At 49.7% G+C, this 24,018-nt stretch overlaps 1 protein-coding gene across 3 annotated transcripts in view; it reads left to right on the forward strand.

Moving 5' to 3' along the window:
- sema3a (semaphorin 3A) overlaps nucleotides 1–24,018 on the forward strand; it is a 126,425-nt gene that overhangs the window by 18,777 nt on the left and 83,630 nt on the right. Inside the window, exons 1-2 of one of the 3 annotated variants that reach the window (XM_033040219.1) lie at nucleotides 14,539–14,935; nucleotides 16,138–16,302. In XM_033040219.1, the coding sequence (XP_032896110.1) occupies nucleotides 16,185–16,302 (118 nt within the window). In that variant the 5' untranslated portion in view covers nucleotides 14,539–14,935; nucleotides 16,138–16,184. Of the gene's footprint in view, nucleotides 1–14,538; nucleotides 14,936–15,836; nucleotides 15,985–16,137; nucleotides 16,303–24,018 lie in introns of those variants that run through there. The other 2 variants (XM_033040220.1, XM_033040218.1) reach the window with 2 other exon arrangements.

A 24,018-nucleotide genomic window follows, 5' to 3' on the forward strand; every position in this document is an offset into this window, starting at 1 on the left:
TTAAGACTAAGGGGTCGGCCATTTAGGACTGAGATGAGGAAATACTTTTTCACCCAGAGAGTTGTGAATCTGTGGAATTCTCTGCCACAGAAGGCAGTGGAGGCCAATTCACTGGATGTTTTCAAGAGAGAGTTAGATTTGGCTCTTTGGGCTAACGGAATCGAGGGATATGGGGAGAAAGCAGGAATGGGGTACTGATTTTGGATGATCAGCCATGATCATATTGAATGGTGGTGCTGCCTCGAAGGGCCGAATGGCCTCCTCCTGTCCCTATGCTTCTATCTTTCTATGAATAGGAGTGAATGTATCGAACAGTGCCTCCCTCAATGAGGGTTGAGGGGGATCACCTTTCAAATGACAAGCATTTTTTCTGATGGACAGCGATTCCCTGTAGACTCTGGGATGCTTTTACAAATGTTAAATTAATTGGAAATCTCACATTACCATTATTCAAAGCCCAAATCCTTTGACTTGTGCATGTCAGGCGATCTCACCACCGTAATACAAATATCAGCTGCCTTGCAGTTTATTTTAATAGGAGCAGCAGCCTGAACAGCTCCTTTCTTTATTCCATTAACACGATATCCTCAACAGAACTGAAACCGTACTAAAATAAATAAGCTAATTGAGTAACCCAGAGGTATCCCTACACAATTCCACTCATCAACCACCAGGGTCAAAGTCTTTGCCCCCCTGTTACATCTGTGGCTACTTAACACACCTCCAATGATAATACTTGCTGAGTCAACGTTATTGCCCAACTCTGTGGACTTGGAGAAATCACTGCTGGGTCCCCTGTACTTATTGTGGCTCAGATCACAGGCTCCCATTCCAGTCTTCATAAGATCATAAGGTCATGTGATGGGAGCAGAAGTAGCCCATCAAGTCTATTCCACCATTCAATCACGGCTGATCTATCTCTCCCTCCTAACCCCATTCTCCTGCCTTCTCCCCATAACCCCTGACACCCGCACTCATCAAGAATCTATCTATTTCTGTCATATATATCCATTGACTTGTGACCTCCACAGCCGTCTGTGGCAATGAATTCCACAGATTCACCACCCTCTGGCTAAAGAGATTCCTCCTCATCTCCTTCCTAAAGGAACGTCCTTTACTTCTGAGGCTGTGACTTCTAGGCCTGGACTCTCCCACTAGTGGAAGCATCCTCTCCACATCCACTCTATCCAGGCCTTTCGCTATTCTTGATTAGTGCGGGTGTCAGGGGTTATGGGGAGAAGGCAGGAGAATGGGGTTAGGAGGGAGAGATAGATCAGCCATGATTGAATGGCGGAGTAGACTTGATGGGCCGAATGGCCTAATTCTGCTCCTGTCACTTATGAAGCAGACTTGTGCGTCCGGATGTGGCGAGTTGCACCTGCAGTTCCTTTGTCTGCTCCAGCGCACGGTATGTCTACTTTGGAGACGTTTCTCCTCGTCTCTCTGACGAGGGTTCTGCCGCACTCTCTCTCGCTGCTCCCCCGCTGTGATTCCTCCTGCTCTCTGACACCACCCATGTTTTACCCAGACTCACTCCCACAGCCACGTGTGTTTTCTCAGCGCTTGCCTTCCCTTCATCTTCCGCTCCGACCAGTTCCACTGTCCTCATGAATAATATTACCTCGTTGTCACCTTCCCCTCAGCCAACAATGAACCGTTCTACATTTCCTCGAGCATCATCTGCTTTGATTTGTCGTTTCACACCTTGCCCTTCCATATCTCAAGATTCCCTCCCCCCTGACTCTCAGTCTGAAGAAGGGTCTCGAAACAACTGTTCCTTCTCTCCAGAGATCCTAGACAATAGACAATAGGTGCAGGAGTAGGCCATTCGGCCCTTCGAGTCAGCACCGCCATTCAATATGATCATGGCTGATCATCCCCAATCAGTACCCCGTTCCTGCCTTCTCCCCATATCCCCTGACTCCGCTATCTTTAAGAGCCCTATCTAGCTCTCTCTTGAAAGTATCCAGAGAACCGGCCTCCACCGCCCTCTGCGGCAGAGAAACTCCTGTTGAGTTACTCCAGCACTTTGTATTGTTGCTACAAGACTTTAAGGCGACGAGAGAACCTTGAGTGTCATCGAATGATATCGCACGGAAACAGGCCCTTCGGCCCAACTTGCCCACACTGGCCAACATGTCCCACCTGCCTGCCTTTGGCCCGCATCCCTCCAAACCTGTCCTATCCATGTACCTGTCTAACTGTTTCATAAACATTTTATTAGTCCCTCAACTACCTCCTCTGGCAGCTCGTTCCATACACCCACCACCCTCTGTGTGAAAAAGTTGCCCCTCAGGTTCCTATTAAATCTTTTCCCCTTCACCTTAAACCTATGTCCCTCTGGCCCTCGATTCCCCTACTCTGGGCAAGAGACTCTGTGCGTCTACCCGATCTATTCCTCTCATGATTTAATACACCGTCTTGTTAGGGAATAGCACGAAAGACTTGGCAAGGTATATACGCAGTAAACCTTAAGGGTTAGTCTTGTTGGAGCTGGTCCGTGACGCAGGAGAGGAACGAGATTATGTTTCACGAAAGGATCCCTGTACAAATATGTAGAGAGCAGACTAATGAGAACCAGCAGCTTGCAGCACTTGGAGAAACAGATGAATCGGTAAAGCTGCACGTTACTCCTGGAGTGTTGGATATCAAATGCAAATTATAAATGTAACCAAACGATGTAACCATTTGCAGATCGCAATGGGGAAATGGAAACCTAGTCACAGGTTTGGTTTCCATTAAGAATAAGGGGGAGGCCATTTAGGACTGAGATGAGGAAAAACCTTTTCACCCAGAGAGTTGTGAATCTGTGGAATTTTCTGCCACAGAAGGCAGTGGAGGCCAATTCACTGGATGTGTTCAAGAGAGAGCTCGATTTAGTTCTTAGGGCTAACGGAATCAAGGGACATGGGGAGAAAGAACTGATACTGATTAGGGATGATCAACCACGATCACATTGAATGGCGGTGCTGGCTCGAGGGCCGAATGGCCTACTCCTGCACCTATTTTTCTATGTTTCTATGTTTCTGTGTTTCTAAGACAGTTCCATCTCCGACTGTCCAGCAGAACTCTCCGATGCTTCCCTGCTGTGATGCCAACTCAGTTTCTTAAAGTCCTCCACAGGAAACAGAACCTTCTGCAGCATGAGTGGTTTTGGAGTCGTTCACCAAATACCTTAAAGACCAGGCAGCGAGGTTTAGAGCGATGGGACTGTGGCATCTGGTATTTAAGGCAGAGATTTTTCAGGTAGAGCTGCTGCCTCACAGCGCCAGAGACCCGGGTTCCATCCCGACTACGGGTGCTGTCTGTACGGAGTTTGCACGTTCTCCCCGTGGCCTGCGTGGGTTTTCTCCGGGTGCTCCGGTTTCCTCCCACACTCCAAAGACGTGCAGGTTTGTAGGTTAATTGGCTTGGTGTATGTGTAAATTGTTCCTAGTGTGTGTTTAGTGTTAGTGTGCGGGGATCGCTGGTCTGCATGGGAGCGGTGGGCCGAAGGGCCTGTTTTCCCGCTATATCTCTAAACTAAACTAAACCAAACTAAACATGAACTTATGAACCGAGGGCACAGTCGCCCAAGGAGGAACAATTAGATCAATGAAGGACACATAAAGCTGGAGTTACTGTGGAGGCCACAGATGCTGCCTGACCCGCTGAGTTACTCCAGCACTCTGTGAAACGTCACCTATCCATGTTCTCCACAGATGCTGCCTGACCCGCTGAGTTACTCCAGCATTCTGTGAAACGTCACCTATCTATTTTCTCCCCAGATGTTGCCTGACCCGCTGAGTTACTCCAGCATTTTGTGCCTACCTTCAATTTAAACCAGCATCTGCAGTTCCTTCCTACACAGGAGTAATTAGATTGTGGGGGGGGGGGGGGGGGGGGCAGAGAATGTAGAGGTGAGGGGTGCTGGCGTTGGAGGAGTGGGGGCAAGATCATTAGAACTTTAAAGTCCCGCAGTGTTACTTGTCTGGTATGTAGCACAGGCCCAACTAGAGCTACACAGAACCGGTTTAGTGAATGAATTGGTTTAGTGTTGTACGGCAAATTCAGATTTCTAATGTTTCATTTTCCGCTCTGACACGATTAAGTGGAGAATGTCTTTGTAGCGGTTCCCACTCCTTTGTGCTGGAGATGGAAATCCTTGACGGATTTCACTAATCCTTCCTCAGCGTGGTTCCCTGGGGCAGTGGGAAGGGGTTTGTGTAGCTCTGGGTTACAGCTGGTGACCAGCCAGGACATGTGTTCCATGTTGATCACTTCACAAACAGTCGCTTGTCGTTTAGCTCGGATGCACACTGATGCGGTGAAATATCCAATTGCACTTGGCCTCAGTAGTGCAACCCTCTAGAATGTCAGGTTATTATCCCCTCTGTGAATACAGAGTGTTTATCGGTTATTAAACTATTCCAACAGTAGGATAAAAGCAGTGGTACAAAATAAATCCTGAATCTTAAACATGGACTTCCACAGAGCGAGACACAGATGATAATCAGTGCGTGGTCTCTGGGAAGTCCTCTCCGCCTTTTATCATTTAGAGTGATGTGATGACTTACTTCACCGATGGAGAGATAGACACAGAATCTCAGGAGAGGGGTGCCTACGTACAGTGTACTGGTGGGACCCAGTGTGGACCTGAGGGGTGACCATGTACAGTGTACTGGTGGGACCCAGTGTTGATCTGAGGGGTGACCATGTACAGTGTACTGGTGGGACCCAGAGTGGAACTTTTTTAAATTATTTTAAAATTATACAAACGCTTTAATTCAGAAAATCAAACATCCATACAGAGCATTAGCACCATAGAAGGCTGCCGACCTACGTTGACAGTTTACAAACAAACGGTCATCGGATTAATATATCGCCAACATTATCAACAATACACTTGACCTCCCGCAGTGACCAGCGTTCACGGACGGCTCCAGAGATCCCGTGGACCCCGCGTGTTCCCTCTCCAGGGACCTCAGGCTCTGTGATCTTGTACTGTTCACTGGTGGACACAAAGTATGGGTCCCATCTCCTTGAGTCAGGTTCATGATATTAGCAGTATTAGGCCATTCGGCCCATCGTCTACACCACTATCCAAGAGCAAGGAGAACCAGGTGGGGTGGGGGGGGGGGGGGGTAGGCAACGAGAACAAAGGCACCTGGGGGGGGGAGGGGAGATGGAAGAGGGACGATATTGAACACTTTTGTAACTTTTCCAATGGCCTTTAGGTGGAGACTATTTGCATACTTGTACTGAACACAAACACCGAATCTCACTGTACCAAGTACATGTGACAATAACGTATCAATCAATCATTTAATCATGGCTGATCTATCTCTCCCTGCTAACCCCATTCTCCTGCCTTCTCCCCATAACCCCTGACACCCGCACTAATCAAGAATCTATCTATCTCTGCCTTAAAAATATCCACTGACTTGGCCTGCACAGCCTTCTGTGGCAATGAATTCCACAGATTCACCACCCTCTGACTAAAGAAATTCCTCCTCATCTCCATTCTAAAGGAACGTCCTTTAATTCTGAGGCTGTGACCTCTGGTCCTAGACTCTCCCACTAGTGGAAACATCCTCTCCACATCCACTCTATCCAGGCCTTTCACTAATTGGCGGGTTTCACCGATGTAGGATAGTATTAGTGTGCGGGCATCGGTGGTCGGCGCGGACTCAGTGGGCCGAAGGGCCTGTTTCTGCGTTGTATCTCTGAGAGTCTAAAGTAAGTAAAATTAATGAACATTGACCTCCAGTTTCAGGTAGTCCACTGTCTCCGCCTCTTCCTTGCTTTTTCCCGCCCGCCCCCCCCCCCCCCCCCCCCACCACATCAGTCTGAAGTAGGGTCTCGACCCAAAACGTCGCCTATTCCTCTGCTCCATAGATGCTGCCTCACCCGCTGAGTTTCTCCAGCATTTTTGTCTACCTTCGATTTTTCCAGCATCTGCAGTTCTTTCTTACACAGTAAAGAAAGCAGAAGGGTTAACATCACAGCAAAGGAGTTGAGGATCTGAGCTGGGATGATGTGTGCAGGGCAGGGTGTTGAGGCAGGAGACCGGGGTCAGTGCCCAGTGAGAAATATTGACCCAAAGTTAGACCAGGCGTGAACTTAGCTTGGAGAACGGAGCACGTGGTCGCAGCTACTATGGAGATGTTGTCGTACATAAGCTCAACATATGTTGACTAAGTAGCAATGAGATTTGGTGCCGGCTGAAGTGGTCTTTTGAAGTGGCTTCAAATTACGCGGCACTGATGGATGGCTGGAAAAGTGAAAGGGAATGTTCCTTCCTGCAACGCCCCACACACACATTCCTCAGTGTGTGCAGGGAACAGCTCAGGGTGGAAATATCCCACCGCGAATACTGAAAGGTCTGGATGGAGTGGATGTGGAGAGGATGTTTCCACTAGTGGGAGAGTCTAGCACCAGAGGGCGCAGCCTCAGAATTAAAGGACATTCCTTAAGGAAGGAGGTGAGGAGGAATTTCTTTAGTCAGAGGGTGGTGAATCTGTGGAATTCATTGCTACAGACGGCTGTGGAGGCCACAAGTCAGTGGGTATATTTAAGGCGTTTAACAGGTTGTTGATTAGGAAGCAAGTGTACCGCTGCGCCACCGTGCCGGTCACTAGTGACTGGCATCTGTGACTAAGGTGACAGCAGGGATGCATTAGAATTGTGCGATGAGTGGAACGCACCACCTTGCAGCAATTACATGGATTATTGTCTCCCTTTCATTCCAACATGTTAGGCAGCATGTTCCACTTTGACAGCAGAGCTGTGTGTGTTTGCTTAGATCACAGAGACCAGCCATAGTTGCCACGGTGGCGCAGCGGGTAGAGCTGCTGCCTCACGGCGCCAGAGACCTGGGTTCCATCCTGACTACGGGTGCTGTCTGTACGGAGTTTGCACGTTCTCCCCGTGACCTGCGTGGGTTTTCTCCGGGTGCTCCGGTTTCCTCCCACACTCCACAGACGTACAGCTTTGTAGGTTCATTAGCTTCTATATAAATGTTAAATTGTCCCTAGTGTGTGTAGGATAGTCTTAGTGTGCGGGGATCGCTGGTCGGCGTGGACTCGGTGGGCCGAAAGGCCTGTCTCCGCGCTGTATCTCTAAACTAAACTAAGTAGCTTCATAATCCACAGTGAATCAGACCTCTTGTTGTAAAGCTGCACGGACATTTTGCTTTGTCTCTGTGGTAATCATCAACATATGTGGGGAAGGAAGGTTGCGGCATTGTCTAATTGAAACATTGCTGTTTGCACCAGTGTTCATTCTTTACACAATGCAGGGGGGAGCAGATCAAAGTGATGAGGGGTGTGGGGTGCACACAGCCAACTCTCCCCCCCCCCTACCTCCCACTCACCCACCTCTCCATTCACCCCCACTCACCCCCCTCCCACTCACCCCCCCATTCGCACCACCAAGTCTAGTCTGGTCTAGTTCAGTCTAGTTCAGTCTAGTCTAGTCTAGTCTAGCCTGGTCTGGTCTAGTTCAGTCTAGTCTAGTCTAGTTCTGTCTAGTCTAGTTCAGTCTAGTCTAGTCTGGTCTTGTCCAGTCTAGTCTAGTCTAGTTCAGTCTAGTCTAGTTCAGTCTAGTCTAGTTCAGTCTAGTCTAGTCTGGTCTGGTCTAGTTCAGTCTAGTCTAGTCTAGTTCAGTCTAGTCTAGTCTAGTCTGGTCTGGTCTAGTTCAGTCTAGTCTAGTCTGGTCTAGTCTAGTTCAGTCTAGTCTAGTCTGGTCTAGTTCAGTCTAGTCTAGTCTAGTTCAGTCTAGTCTAGTCTAGTCTGGTCTAGTTCAGTCTAGTCTAGTCTAGTTCAGTCTAGTCTAGTCTAGTCTGGTCTGGTCTAGTTCAGTCTAGTCTAGTCTGGTCTAGTCTAGTTCAGTCTAGTCTAGTCTAGTTTAGTTTAGTTTAGTGATACAGCAATACGAGAGAAACAAGCTTGTTTCACAATTATAACTTGAAACAGGCCCTTCAGCCCACTGAGTCCGTGCCGACCAGCGATCGCCCGTTCACACTAGTTCCATGCTATCCCACTTTCTCATCCACTCCCTACACACTAGGGGACAATGTACAGAGGGCCAATTAATCTAAAACCAGGAATGAGTGGGTTAACATATGATGAGCGTTTGTCGGCACTGGGCCTGTACTCGCTGGAGTTTAGAAGGATGAGGGGACACTCATTGAAACTCACCGAATAATGAAAGGCCTGGATAGAGTGGATGTGGAGAGGATGTTTCCACTAGTGGGAGAGTCTCGGACCAGAGGGCACAGCCTCAGAATTAAAGGACGTACCTTTAGAAAGATGAGGAGGAATTTCTTTAGTCAGAGGGTGGTGAATTTGTGGAATTCATTGCCAAAGATGGCTGTGGAGGCCAAGTCAATGGATATTCTTAATGCAGAGATAGATAGATTGTTGATTAGTACGGGTGTCGGGGGATATGGGGAGCAGGCAGGAGAATGGGGTTGAGAGGGAGAGATAGATCAGCCATGATTGAATGGCAGAGTAGAGTTGATGGGCCGAATGGCCTAATTTTAATCCTAGAACGTATGAATTTATGAACGTCTTAGGGATGTGGGAGGAAACTCACACGGTCACAGGGAGAATGTCCAAGCTCACATAGACAACACCAACTCACGAGATAGACCACAATCCTTCTCCCAGAATCCTAGATACATCCAGCCCCCACCCCTCTCCTCCAGCCCCCACCCCTCTCCTCCAGCCCATCGGCCCACAGCCTGATCCAAGCCCAGGGTCACTGGTGAGCTGGACGTTTGACCATCTGTGTCCCTGAGGCTCTGATCCTCATCTCCAGGTGGCAGGGTACCACAGTGATCATTGCTCCAAACAATGGCGCCCATTGTCATCAGGTCATGGGTGATAGGAGCAGAATTAGACCATTCGGCCCATCATGTTCACTCCACCATCCAATCATGGCTGATCTATCTTTCCCTCTCAGCCCCATTCTCCTGCCTTCTCTCCCTAACCCCTGACACCTGTACTCACCCTTGCCTCACCCGTCCAGAATTGTGGACGCAGCCCAGACCGTCACACAAACCAACCTCCCTTCCACTGACTCCATCTACACCTCACGCTGCCTCAGCAAGGCCAGCAGCATCATCAAGGACCAGTCTCACCCCGGCCACTCCCTCTTCTCCCCTCTCCCATCGGGCAAGAGGTACAGAAGTGTGAAAACGAACGCACACCTCCAGATTCAGGGACAGTTTCTTCCCGGCTGCTATCAGGCAACTGAACCATCCTACCACAACCAGAGAGCGGTCCTGAACTACTATCTACCTCATTGGTGACCCTCGGACTATCTTTGATCGGACTTTACTGGCTTTACCTTGCACTAAACGTTATTCCCTTTATCCTGTATCTGTACACTGTGGACGGCTCGATTGTAATCATGTATTGTCTTTCCGCTGACTGGTTAGCACGCAACAAAAGCTTTTCACTGTACCTCGGTACACGTGACAATAAACTAAACTCAGCCCAGCTGCTCCTGAACTTCAGCCGATGTGTAAGACTTGAACCCAACTAGTCTCTGTCCACATGATCCATCAGTGTTAAAACAGACAGGAGGTCCTGATGTCCCAACAGATGAATCTATTTCCACATCCCAGTGTGTGTCAGGGTCATCTTTCTGTGACAAGCTGACGGCGGCATGCCTGGCTGTCTGAGTTACAGACAGATGATCACCATGCAGAGATATTACTCCTCAGCCAGGAGTGGTCGGCTCTGGAGATTTGCGTCTGGGGACATACAATGCCTGACGTGACTCATCTGTCAGGAGGATTAAAACCCACTAATATTCCCATGATGGAGACCTCTGTGTGGAGCGCTGTATGTGTCCAATGGGACGATAAAAATAACGGAAGATAGACACAGAGTGCTGGAGTAACTCAGCGGGTCAGGCAGCATCTGTGGAGAACATGGATAGGTGACGTTTCACAGAATGCTGGAGTAACTCAGCGGGTGCAGCAGCATCTATGGAGCTAAGGAAATAGGCAACGTTTCGGGTCGAAACCCTTCCGGGTTTCGGCCCGAAAGGTTGCCTATTTCCAGAAGGGTTTCGGCCCGAAACGTTGCCTATTTCCTTTCGCTCCATAGATGCTGCTGCACCATAACTCAGCGGGTCAGGCAGCATCTGTGGAGAACATGGATAGGTGACGTTTCACAGAGTGCTGGAGTAACTCAGCGGGTCAGGCAGCATCTGTGGAGAACATGGATAGGTGACGTTTCACAGAGTGCTGGAGTAACTCAGCGGGTGCAGCAGCATCTGTGGAGAACATGGATAGGTGACGTTTCACAGAGTGCTGGAGTAACTTAGCGGGTCAGGCAGCATCTGTGGAGAACATGGATAGGTGACGTTTCACAGAGTGCTGGAGTAACTCAGCGGGTCAGGCAGCATCTGTGGGGAACATGGATAGGTGACGTTTCACAGAGTGCTGGAGTAACTCAGCGGGTCAGGCAGCATCTGTGGAGAACATGGATAGGTGACGTTTCGGGTCAAGATCCTTCTCCATTCAGACTGAGAGTCAGGGGAGAGGGGAACGAGAGATATAGAACAAATGAATGAAAGATGCAAAAAAGTAACGATGATGAAGGAAACATAAGGGACCATAAATGTCATGTGATAGGAGCCGAATTAGGCCATTCGGCCCATCAAGTCCACTCCACCATTCGATCATGACTGATCTATCTCTCCCTCCTAACTCCATTCTCCTGCCTTCTCCCCACAACCCCTGACACCCGTATAAATCACTGACTTACAGCACTCGAAACCTTTCATTTCAGATCTCTTCTGAACCCATTCATTCATTCATTCATTGCATCTTCTGCAAATAACTTCCCTGTCAATATTTGCCACCCCAGGTCACGGGATTCTATTCCTGTCTCTGGACGAGCTGTTTGGGGATTTGAGTTGATATTTTAAGCTGCCAATTACTCTGTGCTGAAGAAGTCCTCTGTTGCCTTGTGTGTTCCTCTGGCATCCAGTCCCACCACTTTGGGTGCTTGTCCAACATTCTTTCTTTGAGGAGGAACAGCAACGTTTTTCCTGGGTTGGATCCAAACCATTCCTCAACCAGTTTTTCCTAACAATAAATTGGCCGGTGGATTCATTTAAAGGATGTTTGTGGGATTTACCAGGGTGCCGACACACAAGACAAGATGAGTCAAAGCTCCCTCAACTCACCATCACGAGTCAGACACTCCACACCAAAGTCCCAACGCCCCTGGGCAAGGGACAGAGTTTGTATCCCCTTCAACCCCCCCCCCCCCCCCCCCCACCGGTCAGTCTTGCCATTGACCTCAGCTCACCCCTGTACTTGCTCACCAATGGGCCTCATCAATGCAGAGAGAGTGGTGAATCTGTGGAATTCTCTGCCACAGAAGGTAGTTGAGGCCATATTTAAGAGGGAGTTAGATGTGGCCCTTGTGGCTAAAGAGATCAGGGGGTATGGAGAGAAGGCAGGTACAGGATACTGAGTTGGATTATCAGCCATAATCATATTGAATGTCGGTGCAGGCTCGAAGGGCCGAATGGCCTACTCCTGCACCTATTGTCTATGTATCTATGAGTGACCAACAGTTTTTTAAGGGCCGGTCCCACTTGGGGGAAGATTCAATAGGAACCCGAGGGGTAAAGTTTGGGTGTATGGAACGAGCTGCCGGAGGAGGTAGTTGAGGCTGGGACTATCCCAACATTTAAAAGACATTTAGACAGGTCAGAGTGTTTTATAATTGTGTGTCCCAGACAGAATCTTACCTGTAGCAGCACAACAGAATATGTAAACATTGTACTCTTTAAATATAATAAACAAGAAAACAAAGTTCCGTGTATAAACTCATATATATATATTACGCACACACTGGACTTCTTCTACTTGTTTATTATAAATATGTATCTAACACTTTCTTAACCATATATATATATTTCTAAGATATATTTAAAAAAAATCTGAATATAACACACACGTTATATATACACACTGGACTTGGTTTCTTGTTTATTTTATATATATATATATATATATATATATATATGTGTGTGTGTGTGTATGTACATGTGTGTGTGTGTGAGTGTGAGTTTGAGTGTGAGTGTGTATGTACGTGTGTGTGTGTGTGTGTGTGTGTGTGTGTTTTTGTGTGTGTGTGTGTGTGAATGTGGGTGTGTGTGTGAATGTGGGTGTGTGTGTGTGAGTGTGAATGTGGGTGTGTGTGTGAATGTGGGTGTGTGTGTGAATGTGAGTGTGTGTGTGTATGTACATGTGTGTGTGTGAGTGTGTGTGTATGTACATGTGTTTGTGTATGTACATGTGTGTGTGTGAGTGTGAGTTTGAGTATGTGTGTGAGTGTGTATGTACATGTGTGTGTGTGTGTAAGTGAGTGTGGGTGAATGTGAGGTTGGGTGAATGTGGGTGTGTGTGTGTGTGTGAATGTTGGTGTGTGTATGAGTGTGTGTGAGCGTGTGTGGGTGTGAGTGTGTGTGAACACGCTGTGTTACTGCCGTGCCAGTTTAATGGGGAACTGAGCGGATTGGTGGTGTGATGTTGGAGCCGGGCTGTGACGATGCGCTCCTGCGTTTGTTTATCGTCCTACAGCTTCCTTTAATTAACACCTTTGATGCCGGGTCTGGGCTAAACTGCTGGTCTGACAGGTCGCCCGATTACATTTTACATTGTGTGCCGTCTTGTCACCTTCCCCAGCTAATTATGATCCATTCTGTATCGCCCTTGACCTGTCGCTTTCACACCTAGATTCAGAGAAGATTTACCAGGATGTTTAGTTTAGAGATACAGCGCGGAAACAGGCCCTTCGGCCCACCGGGTCCCCGCCGGCCAGCGATCACACACACACTCACACACACACACACACACACACACCCACACACACCCCCACACACACACACACACACACACACACACACACACACACACACACACACACACACACACACACACACACACGAGACCATTTTAAATTTAGGTATTTGGAGTGTGGGAGGAAATCGAAGTTCTCAGAGAAAAACCACGCAGGTCACGGGGAGAACGTGCAAACTCCGCACAGACAGCACCCGTAATCAGGATAGAACCGGGGTCCCCGGCGCTGCAAAGGCGGCAACTCTACCCGCTGCGCCACCGTGACCGCCCTGTTGCCAGGACTCGAGGGTGTGAGCTACAGGGAGAAGCCGGCCAGGCTGGGTCTCTATTCTATGGAGCGCAGGAGGATGAGGGGAGATCTTATAGAGGTGGATAAAACCATGAGAGGGATAGATCGGGTAGACGCACAGAGTCTCTTGCCCAGAGTAGGGGAATCGAGGACCAGAGGACATAGGTTCAAGGTGAAGGGGAAAATATTTAATAGGAATCTGAGGGGTAACATTTCCACACAAAGGGCGGTGGGTGTATGGAACAAGCTGCCGGAAGAGGTAGTTGAGGCTGGGACTATCCTAATGAGTAAGAAACAGTTAGACAGGTACATGGATAGGACAGGTTTGGAGGTAATGGGCCAAGCGCAGGCAGATGGGACGAGTGTAGCTGGGACATTGTTGACCGGTGTGGGCAAGTTGGGACGAAAGGCCTGTTTCCACACCGTATCACCCTATGACTCCCACTCCCCTGACTCTCAGACTGAAGAAGGGTTTCGAGCTGAAACGTCACCTATCCATGTTCACCACAGACGCTGCCTGACCCGCTGTTACTCCAGCACTCTGTGTCTGTCTCTGACAGCTACAGACGTGGTTAAAGTGCTCCTTGAAGGCACAAAGTGAGTGCAGAGAGTCGGGGAGAATCCTCGCTGTGTTTGGCTGGTCCCCGGCCTGACCTCCCGTTACCCGGGCAAGCCGGCGGTGACCACAGGTCACTGGTAGTCGCCCAGTCTCCCCGACACCTCCCGCCTCTCCTCACACAACCTGCCCTGTGCTTGGTGGCATTCAGCGAATCCCCGGACATTGTCCGGAGAGTCAAATAAAAACAGGTGTGTGTGGGTGCGAAGGAACTGCAGGTGCTGGTTTACACTGGAGATAAACACAAAGTGCTGGAGTAACTCCGCGGATCAGGCAGCATCTGCGGAGAGGAGGAATGGGTGAGGTTTCGGGTCGAGATCCTTCTTCAGACTGAGGGTCAGGGGAAAGGGAGACACAGAGATAAGGAAGGGTAAGGTGTGAAAACTACAGGTCAAAGGAGACGCTGTTAAAAGGAAATGTAGAATGGATCATTGTTGGCTGAAGGGAAGATGACAGGTAGATAGGGGGAGAGAGAGAGAGAAAGGGAGAGAGAGGAGGAGAGAAGGAGAAGAGAGGAGGAGAGAAGGAGAAGAGAGGGGGAGAGAAGGAGAAGAGAGGGAGGCGAGAAGAAGGGAGGGAGGGAGGGATAGAGAGAGGGAGGGAGAGTGGAAGAGGGGGAGGAGAGAAGGAGAGAACGAAGAAGGGAGGGATAGAGGGAGAGGGAGAGGGTGGGAGAGAGGAGGAGAGAAGGAAGAAGGGAGGGGGAGAGGGGGAGGAGAGAAGGAGAGAGGGAGAGAGGGCTGCGTTACCCGCCCCCTTCCCCTCCTCTTTCCGCGGCGCCCGGGCAGTGAGCGAGTGCGGATTCGGGGCGAGTTGGGGACTTGTCCGTCGCTGGTGCGTTGACTGTGAACTGCAGACGCTGCAATTGTTCAACTGTGGAGCGACGCCGCCTGTACCGAGCGGACAGCGGCCTGAGGACCGGCGTGTGCGGCCGCTGTGTGTGTGTGTGTGTGTGAGTGTGCGTGAGTGTGCGTGAGTGAGTGTGTGTGTGTGAGTGTGTGTTACACGGCCGCCCGAGTTACACTTGGCGACAGAAACCGCGCTGCGCCATGTGGAGGAAGGAACTGCAGATGCTGTTTTACACCGGAGATAAACACAGAGTGCTGGAGTAACTTCTGTGGGGAGAAGCGGCCACTGCGGACACCTCGTGTGAATGGTATTGATGTGCAATGTGTCTGCGTGTCTCTGTCTGATTGTGTGTCTGTGTGTGTGTGTCCCTGTGTGTCTGTGTGTGTGTGTGTGTGTCTGCGTGTCTCTGTCTGATTGTGTGTCTGTGTGTGGCCCTGTGTGTGTGTCTGTGTGTGTGTCTGTGTGTCTGCGTGTCTCTGTCTGATTGTGTGTGTGTGTGTGTGTGTGTGTCCCTGTGTGTCTGTGTGTGTGTGTCTGCGTGTCTCTGTCTGATTGTGTGTCTGTGTGTGGCCCTGTGTGTGTGTCTGTGTGTGTGTCTGTGTGTCTGCGTGTCTCTGTCTGATTGTGTGTGTGTGTGTGTGTGTGTCCCTGTGTCTGTGTGTCCCTGTGTGTCTGTGTCCTTGTGTCTGTGTGTGTGTGTGTCCGTGTGTGTGTGTGTCCCTGTGTGTGTGTGTGTCCCTGTGTGTATGTGTGTGTGTGTGGCCCTGTGTCCCTGTGTGTGTGTGTCTGTGACCGTGTTTGCGTCCCCTGTGAAGCTGTGTCGAGGCGGGATCTCATTGTTCCGTTGTCGGGACATTTGACAACTAGACGCTGCCGACTCTCGGCGCCTGTTGACCGAGCGGGGAACCGCTGGAGCTGTGAGCATCGGCCACAGTGCGCTCCCTCTCTGCCCCCCTCTCTCTGCCCCCCTCTCTCTCCCTCCATCTCTCTCCCTCCATCTCTCTCTCCCTCCTCCCCCCTCTCTCCCTCCATCTCTCTCCCTCCGTCTCTCTCTCTCTCCCTCTCTATCTCAGGGACTGGAAGGTAGTGCGGGCTGATCAGCTGGGCTGTGCTTGGTGCGGGAGAGGGGCAGATAAATAGAGGGAGAGAGGGGGTGTGAAATGTTGAGACAGTGGAGGAGAGGGATCCCGGCCGGGGCTGCGGGGCGAGGAGGGGGAGAGACGCCGGCTGTGAGAGCCCGGGACCCCGCACACCTGTCACCCCAGGTACCCGTCCCGTCCAATCCCGGTCCCCACCCCGCCAAGTGTCAGCCCGTCCCCCATCCCAGCGCCAACGGGTCCCGGCGTTGCAGCGGGTGTCTGTGTATCTGTCTGTGTATCTGTCTCTGTGTCTGTCTGTCTATCTATCTGTCTGTGTATGTGACTCTGTCTCTGTCTGTCTGTGTCCCTGTTTGTCCGTCTGTCTGTCTGTTTGTGTCCCGGTGTCTGACTGTCCATCTGCCGTCTCCAGGTTCCCGCCTCTCGCCGCCTGAGCTCGGTCCCGCCGCCGCCGCCGTGATGCTCCGGCCCCCGGGCCTGTTGCTGCTGCTCGCCGCCGCCCTGCTCCTCCACCTCCCCGCCCGTCTCAGCGGCCTCGCCCGCAGCGGCGTGCCCCGACTCAAGCTGTCCTATAAAGGTAAGCCCGCTCCTCAACTCCCCCCCCCCCTCATCCCTCACCTCTTCCCCCAATCTCCCTTCTCCCCCCTCTCTCCCCCCCCCCCCCCCACCCCTCCCCCCTCTATGGTCTAATGCATCTCCTACAGGGTTTAAGTGTTTCTACTTTGACTGTTAACCTTGGTTCAAAAAAGTTTAAAACTCTATAACTGCGACAAAAAACGATGTTACAAATATTTAGATTGTGTGGGACTCGTTCCAGGAGCAGCTTTTAATCATTGTTTCTCCTGATATAAATTTAGCAACTTCACCTGTCGAAATATTGATACAGGATACATCTAGAGTATTGTGCCCAGTTCTGGGCACCGTGTTACAGGAAAGATGTTGTCAAGCTAGAAAGGGTGCAGAGAGATTTACAAGGATGTTGCCAGGACTCGAGGGTGTGAGCTACAGGGAGAGGTTGAGCAGGCTGGGACTCTATTCCTTGGAGCGCAGGAGGATGAGGGGTGATCTTATAGAGGTGTACAAAATCATGAGAGGAATATAACATATAACCATATAACAAATACAGCACGGAAACAGGCCATCTCGGCCCTACAAGTCCGAATAGATCTGGTAGATGCACAGCCTTCAACCCTGTCAAGTTCATGTGATAGCAGCAGAATTAGGGCATTCGGCCCATCGAGCCTATTCCACTGTTCAATCGTGGCTGATCTATCTCCCCCCTATCCCCATTCTCCTGCCTTCTCCCCGTAACCCCTGACACCTGCACTAATCAAGAATCTATCTATCTCTGCCTTAAAAATATCCACTGACTTGTGGCCTCCACAGCCGTCTGTAGCAAAGAATTCCACAGATTCACCACCCTCTGACTAAAGAAATTCCTCCTCATCTTCTTTCTAAAGGTACGTCCTTTAATTCAAGAGAGAGTTAGATTTAGTTCTTGGGGCTAACGGAATCAAGGGATATGGGGAGAAAGCAGGAACGGGGTACTGGTTTTGGATGATCAGCCATGATCATATTGAATGGCGGTGCTGGCTCGATGGGCCGAATGGCCTACACCTGCACCTATTGTCTATGTTTCTAATTCTGAGGCTGTGCCCTCTGTTCCTAGACCCTCCCACGAGTGGACACATCCTCTCCACATCCACTATCCAGACCTTTCACTATTCGGTGAAAGATCAAACAATCCTCTCTCCCCTCTTTCATCAACGACGTCTCATTTTAAAACATTGACCCTAGTTGTTGCCTCTCAAAGCAGACAAACCTCCACCCCCGCGCCCCTCCCCCCAACGATGCACCAGGCTTGTGTTTCTGCGGTTTGCGAGTCTCTCTCTGTCTGGCCCAATGTGCTGGTTTTAGCAAAGCTAACAAAGACCACTTCAACGGGACCCAACTTCAAAAATAGCACATATTAAATTGTCTTACAAATTCCGATGTGGTGAAGTTTACTGGGGCTTTGTTTGGTTTCTTGTAGCAACTCTTTCATGTATTCACTGGCTCAGTAAATTTGGGAAACACCCTTGCTTAAAAGCCTTGGATATAAAGACAGGAATAATGTCCCGGGGAGCTTTAGCTGACTACCTGCGCTCCAGACCACAGCGATGTTGGGCCAGATAACTGGGGCTAACATAGGCTGGATCTGTCACCGACAATGGTGGCATGTTCAGCTTGATCCTTGCTGTCTGGGAAGAGGGGATAGGAGGAGAGGGGATTTCTCCAGTTTTGCCTTTCAACGTGTAGGAAGGAACTGCAGATGCTGGTTTACACTAATTGGGGAAACAAGAACAGGGTTATACATTCTATCAGGTGGCATAATGTTGATGTGTGGTTGGGTTTTACAGAGAGCAGCGGTTATTGAGGGACTGAAGTGAAGTGCAGGCTTGAACAGTGGAGCTGAGTGTTTTCCTCTTAGTCCCTGCCTGAGTTCTCCTTGTCAGTCGACTGTTTGCTGCATAATGTAGCATCATATAGTCATAGAGTAATACAGGATGGAAACAGGTCCTTCGGCCCAACTTGCCCACACTGACCAACATGCCGCATCTACACTAGTCCCACCAACCCACATTTGGCCCATATCCTGCTTTGCTTGCTGAAGTTGATTACTACCCCCTTTGTCTTGCTGAGATTTGGAGAAAAAGTGTGTAGGACGGAACTGCAGACGCTGGTTTACACCGAAGATAGACACAAAGTGCTGGAGTAACTCAGCGGGACGGGCAGCATCTCTGGAGAGAAGGAATAGGTGACGTTTCGGGTCGAGACCCTTCTTCAGACATTTTTCAATGATTTGGTTCCTTTGCTAACATTAAAGAAACACCTGTTAGCACTTAATTCCGACATTACCCAGACCTGCACCAGACCCACACTGAAGCAATAAATAAAAAATTGAACCAGCTAATGAGGTATATATAACAAATATGCAAAAGTATTTTATTTCTTGTATCTGGTCACTACTTTAGCTCCAGTTCTGGCATCTTGTATCAGCTTGCTATCATTATGTCTGTATCAATACAGTGTGGAAACAGGCCCTTCAGCCCAACTGCCCACACCGCCCAACATGTCCCATCTACACTAGTCCCACCAGCCTGCGTTTGGCCCATATCCCTCCAAACCAGACCATTCCATGTACCTGTCTAAATGCTTCTTAAACGTTGTATTGTCCCAGCCTGGCAGCTCGTTCCAGACACCCACCACCCTTTGTGTGAACGGTTATCCTTCAGGTTCCTATTAAATTATGGGGAGAAGGCAGGAGAATGGGGTTGAGAGGGAAAGATAGATCAGCCATGATTGAATGGCGGAGGAGACTTGATGAGCCGAATGACCTGATTCTGCTCCAAGAACGAATGCACTGATGAACTAAATTATTCCCCCTCATCTTAAACCTATATGCCCTTGTTCTCGACTCCCCCACTCTGGGCAAGAGACCATGTGTATCAGCCTCCTGTCCCCTGCAAACCTCCGCCACCATCTGACGGAAAATGTACCGTGGGGATCTCAGCTGTGTTCAAACATGGTGGAGTCTGCAATGGCGGCAGCTCCGGGTTTGCACGTTCCACGTTGAGGTTTCTGTTGGTGAACTAGAAACATCAACACTAGGCGCAGGAGAAGGCCATTCGGCCCTTCGAGGCAGCACTATATGATCATGGCTGATCATCCAGAATCAGTACCCCGTTCCTGCCTTCTCCCCATATCCCTTGATTCCGTTAGCCCTAAGAGCTAAATCTAACTCTCTCTTCAATGCATCCAGTGAATCGGCCTCCACTGAATTCCACAAATGGTGGAGCAACAGCCACCGCGGTATATCCTTGTTACCTACCAATAAAGACATTGAAGTCCAGTAAAGTCTGATCAAAGATAGTCCGAGGGTCACCAATGAGGTAGATAGTAGTTCAGGACCGCTCTCTAGTTGTGGTAGGATGGTTCAGTTGCCTGATAACAGCTGGGAAGAAACTGTCCCTGAATCTGGAGGTGTGCGTTCGTTTTCACACTTCTGTACCTCTTGCCCGATGGGAGAGGGGAGAAGAGGGAGTGACCGGGGTGAGACTGGTCCTTGATGATGCTGCTGGCCTTGCCGAGGCAGCGTGAGGTGTAGATGGAGTCAATGGAAGGGAGGTTGGATTGTGTGATGGTCTGGGCTGCGTCCACAATTCTCTGCGATTTCTTGCGGGCCTTGGGCGGAGCTGTTCCCAAACCGTGCTGTGATGCGTCCGGATAAAATGCTTTCTACGGCGCATCTGTAGAAGTTGGTGAGAGTTGTTGGGGACATGACGGACTTCTGAAGCGTTCTGTGGAAGTTATTGGGTTTTATTGGCTGTTGCTTCAATATGGGTGATCTTGGAGAAGTTATTGATGATATTTACTCCTAGGAGCCTAAAGCCATGTGAGTGGCTTTTACCTGACCTTTATGCATGTGCAGGAAGGAACTGCAGATGCTGGTTTAAACCATAGACATATACCAAAAGCTGGAGAAACTCAGCGGGTCAGGCAGCATCTGTGGAGAACATGGATAGGTGACGTTTCACAGAGTGCTGGAGTAACTCAGCGGGTCAGGCAGCATCTGTGGAGAACATGGATAGGTGACGTTTCACAGAGTGCTGGAGTAACTCAGCGGGTGCAGCAGCATCTATGGAGCTAAGGAAATAGGCAACGTTTCGGGCCGAAACCCGGAAGGGTTTCGACCCGAAACGTTGCCTATTTCCAGAAGGGTTTCGGCCCGAAACGTTGCCTATTTCCTTCGCTCCATAGATGCTGCTGCACCATAACTCAGCGGATCAGGCAGCATCTGTGGAGAACATGGATAGGTGACGTTTCACAGAGTGCTGGAGTAAACTACACTTCCCCGTGCCCTCCCCTCTCTCTGTCTCCTCTGCAACAAACCTTTGCCAAATCTGTGCTTTGATGAAAAGTACTTTGTTTTAAACTTGTTAAGACCAACATCCTCCTATTAAATATTTTATTGCAGTTGGGGCCACAGTTCGATGTAATAAAGCCTGTTGGAGGTTCAGCGGAAAGTGTTTTTCTTAGACCAGAGTCCAAATCAGGAACGTGATATTGTGGAATGGTGATGGGAGTGCTAGTGTACACAATATCTGTCATCTCTGGCCTTGGTCCACCTACCTGCCAATCAACTCCCCCCAACCGCCCATTTGTATCGACCTATCACTTAGAGAAACAGCGCTGAAACAGACCCTTAGGCCCACCGAGCCCACACCGTCCAGCGATCCCTGCACACTAACACTATCCTACACACACTAGGGATAACTTACATTTATACCGAAGCCAATTAACCTACAAACCTGTTCATCTTTGGAGTGTGGGAGGAAACTGGAGCACCCGGAGAAAACCCACGCAGGTCACGGGGAGAACGTGCAAACTCCGTACAGACAGCACCCGTATCCGGGATCGAACCCGGGTCTCTGGCACTGTGAGGCAGCAGCTCTACCCGCTGCACCACCGTGCTGTCCTTGTAGAAACAAAGAACTGCAGATGCTGATTTATACCAAGATAGACACAGAGTGCTGGAGTAACTCAGCGGGTCAGGCAGCATCTGTGGAGAACATGGATAGGTGACGTTTCACAGAGTGCTGGAGTAACTCAGCGGGTCAGGCAGCATCTGTGGAGAACATGGATAGGTGACGTTTCACAGAGTGCTGGAGTAACTCAGCGGGATCAGGCAGCATCTGTGGAGAACATGGATAGGTGACGTTTCACAGAGTGCTGGAGTAACTCAGCGGGTCAGGCAGCATCTGTGGAGAACATGGATAGGTGACGTTTCACAGAGTGCTGGAGTAACTCAGCGGGTCAGGTAGCATCTGTGGAGAAAATGGATAGGCGACGTTTCACAGAGTGCTGGAGTAACTCAGCGGGCCAGGCAGCATCTGTGGAGAACAGTGATAGGTGACTCAAATCTGAAGAAGGGTCCCGACTATAAGCGCCACCTATTATTTTTCTCCAGAGATGTTGCCTGACCCGCTGAATTACTCCAGCAGAAGGCAGGAGAATGGAGTTGAGAGGGAAAGATAGATCAGCCATGATTGAATGGCAGAGTAGACTTGATGGGCCGAATGGCTGAAGTCTTCTCCTAGAACATAAGAACTTGTAAGTATGCATCATGAACAGCATGGACATTGTGGGCTGAAGGGCCAGCTCCTGTGCTCTGCATGTCTCCTGTGGAACATTCTGATGAGGGCTACCTCACGGGCTGATGTGCGTGATCATCACATCGAGGGATTCCACACATAAACTCCAGTATTTCTCTCCAGATCTGCGCTTCCTCTTCCAGCCAGTTCCTTGCCAGGATTTTAAGCCGCTTGTATTAATCTAGGCGTAGGCTCATGTGTTGAGTTTCATACAATATTCCTGACGGGAATCTCACACACCTCATCACGGCAGATGGAATCCAGGACGTAAATGTTCTGTTGAAGAATGCCAAGCATTCGAGAGATTTCAACCTCCTTTACAACTCTGAATGTGGATTGTCTGACGTTTAAAATGGAGAGGTCGTAAGACTAGAACACGGATCCCTAGAACTACGGGCAAAATACTTGCCAAGGAGGCTCCCAATAGTTCATGAGTGACAGGAGCAGAATTAGGCCATTCGGCCCATCCAGTCTACTCCACCATACAATCATGGCAGATCTTTCTCTCCCTCCTAACCCCATTCTCCTGCCTTCTCCCCATAACCCCTGACACCCGCACTAATCAAAAATTCCCCTTTATTGCCACTCTTTGTCTTCTGCCATCCAGCCAACCTGCTGTCCATGCTAGTATCTGCCCTTTGATACCGAGGGCTCTCATCTTCCTTAGCAGCCTCAACACCCATATTAATCAAATGAGTAGACACTAAATGCTGGTGTAACTCAGCGGGTCAGGCAGCATCTGTGGAGAACATGGATAGGTGACGTTTCACAGAGTGCTGGAGTAACTCAGCGGGTCAGGCAGCATCTGTGGAGAACATGGATAGGTGACGTTTCACAGAGTGCTGGAGTAACTCAGCGGGTCAGGCAGCATCTGTGGAGAACATGGATAGGTGACGTTTCACAGAGTGCTGGAGTAACTCAGCGGGTCAGGCAGCATCTGTGGAGAACATGGATAGGTGACGTTTCGGGTCGGGTTCTTTCTTCCAGTCTGATGAAGGGTCCTGACCCAAAACGTCACCCATCCTCCAGAAATGTTGCCTGACCCGCTGAGTTACGCCAGCACTTTGTGTCTATCTTCAGTGTAAACCAGCATCTGCAGCTACTGGATAGATCAGGCTCATCCACACTTTGATTTGGTTCGAGTAGAGATGTTTAAATGAAAGAGAAGTGGCCCACACTAACCCACCCACAGTTAGAACAACATGTCTCTTGTTGATCCTAACGGTGGATAAAGCAGAGCACTGAAGGAATTAGTGGGTCAGGATCCAAGACCTCGTTTATGTTAAAATGTTCTTGGAACAGAATTAGGCCATTCGGCCCATCGAGTCTACTCCGCCATTCAATCATGGCTGATCTGTCTCTCCCTCCTATCCCCATTCTCATGCCTTCTCCCCAAACCTCTGACACCCGCACTCGCACTGACACACTTACGAATCTGTCCATTCAGTCCACCGATGTTGCCTCGCCCACTGAGCTGCTCCAGACTGTGTTTCTTGCTCCAGGTTGTAGCATCTGCAGTTCCTTGTATGTGTGGACGGGGAATGCTGGACTCCTGTGTCAGATGGTTCGGGTTGGGGCAGTTCCATGAAGGGTCCAGTTGCCTTGTGGTCTTGATGGTGAGGTAGTCGGGTTTAGTCAGGCACACCATTACACGTGATTATATCACTGATGTTTACTTCCAGTACACAAACTGTGTGTAAAATAAACCATTCAAGTCCGACAAACAGTGGCAGTGGAATTGTGGACTTATCTTTGAAACTGATAAAGCTGCAGGATATGAAACACTTCAAAAGCTGCATCACATGTTGTGCAAACTGCTGGCTGGGTGATGGACCATGAGCAGGTTGGTGCTGATGGGACTGGTTATTGTATCTGTGGGACCAGTGCAGGGGTCGGTGGGAATGAGGGAGACACAAGGAACTGCAGATGCAGGAATCTGGAGCCAAACACAAAGTGCTGGAGGAACTCAATCGATCAGGCAGCATCTGTGGAGGGAAAGGGAATGGTTTCTCTTTCCAAATTATAATCTCTGATAAGGTTAGCAGATGTACACACACATGTACACACACACGTACACACACACACACACGCACACACAC

Source organism: Amblyraja radiata, chromosome 21 (assembly GCF_010909765.2).
Source record: "Amblyraja radiata isolate CabotCenter1 chromosome 21, sAmbRad1.1.pri, whole genome shotgun sequence".
Taxonomy (NCBI): domain Eukaryota; kingdom Metazoa; phylum Chordata; class Chondrichthyes; order Rajiformes; family Rajidae; genus Amblyraja; species Amblyraja radiata.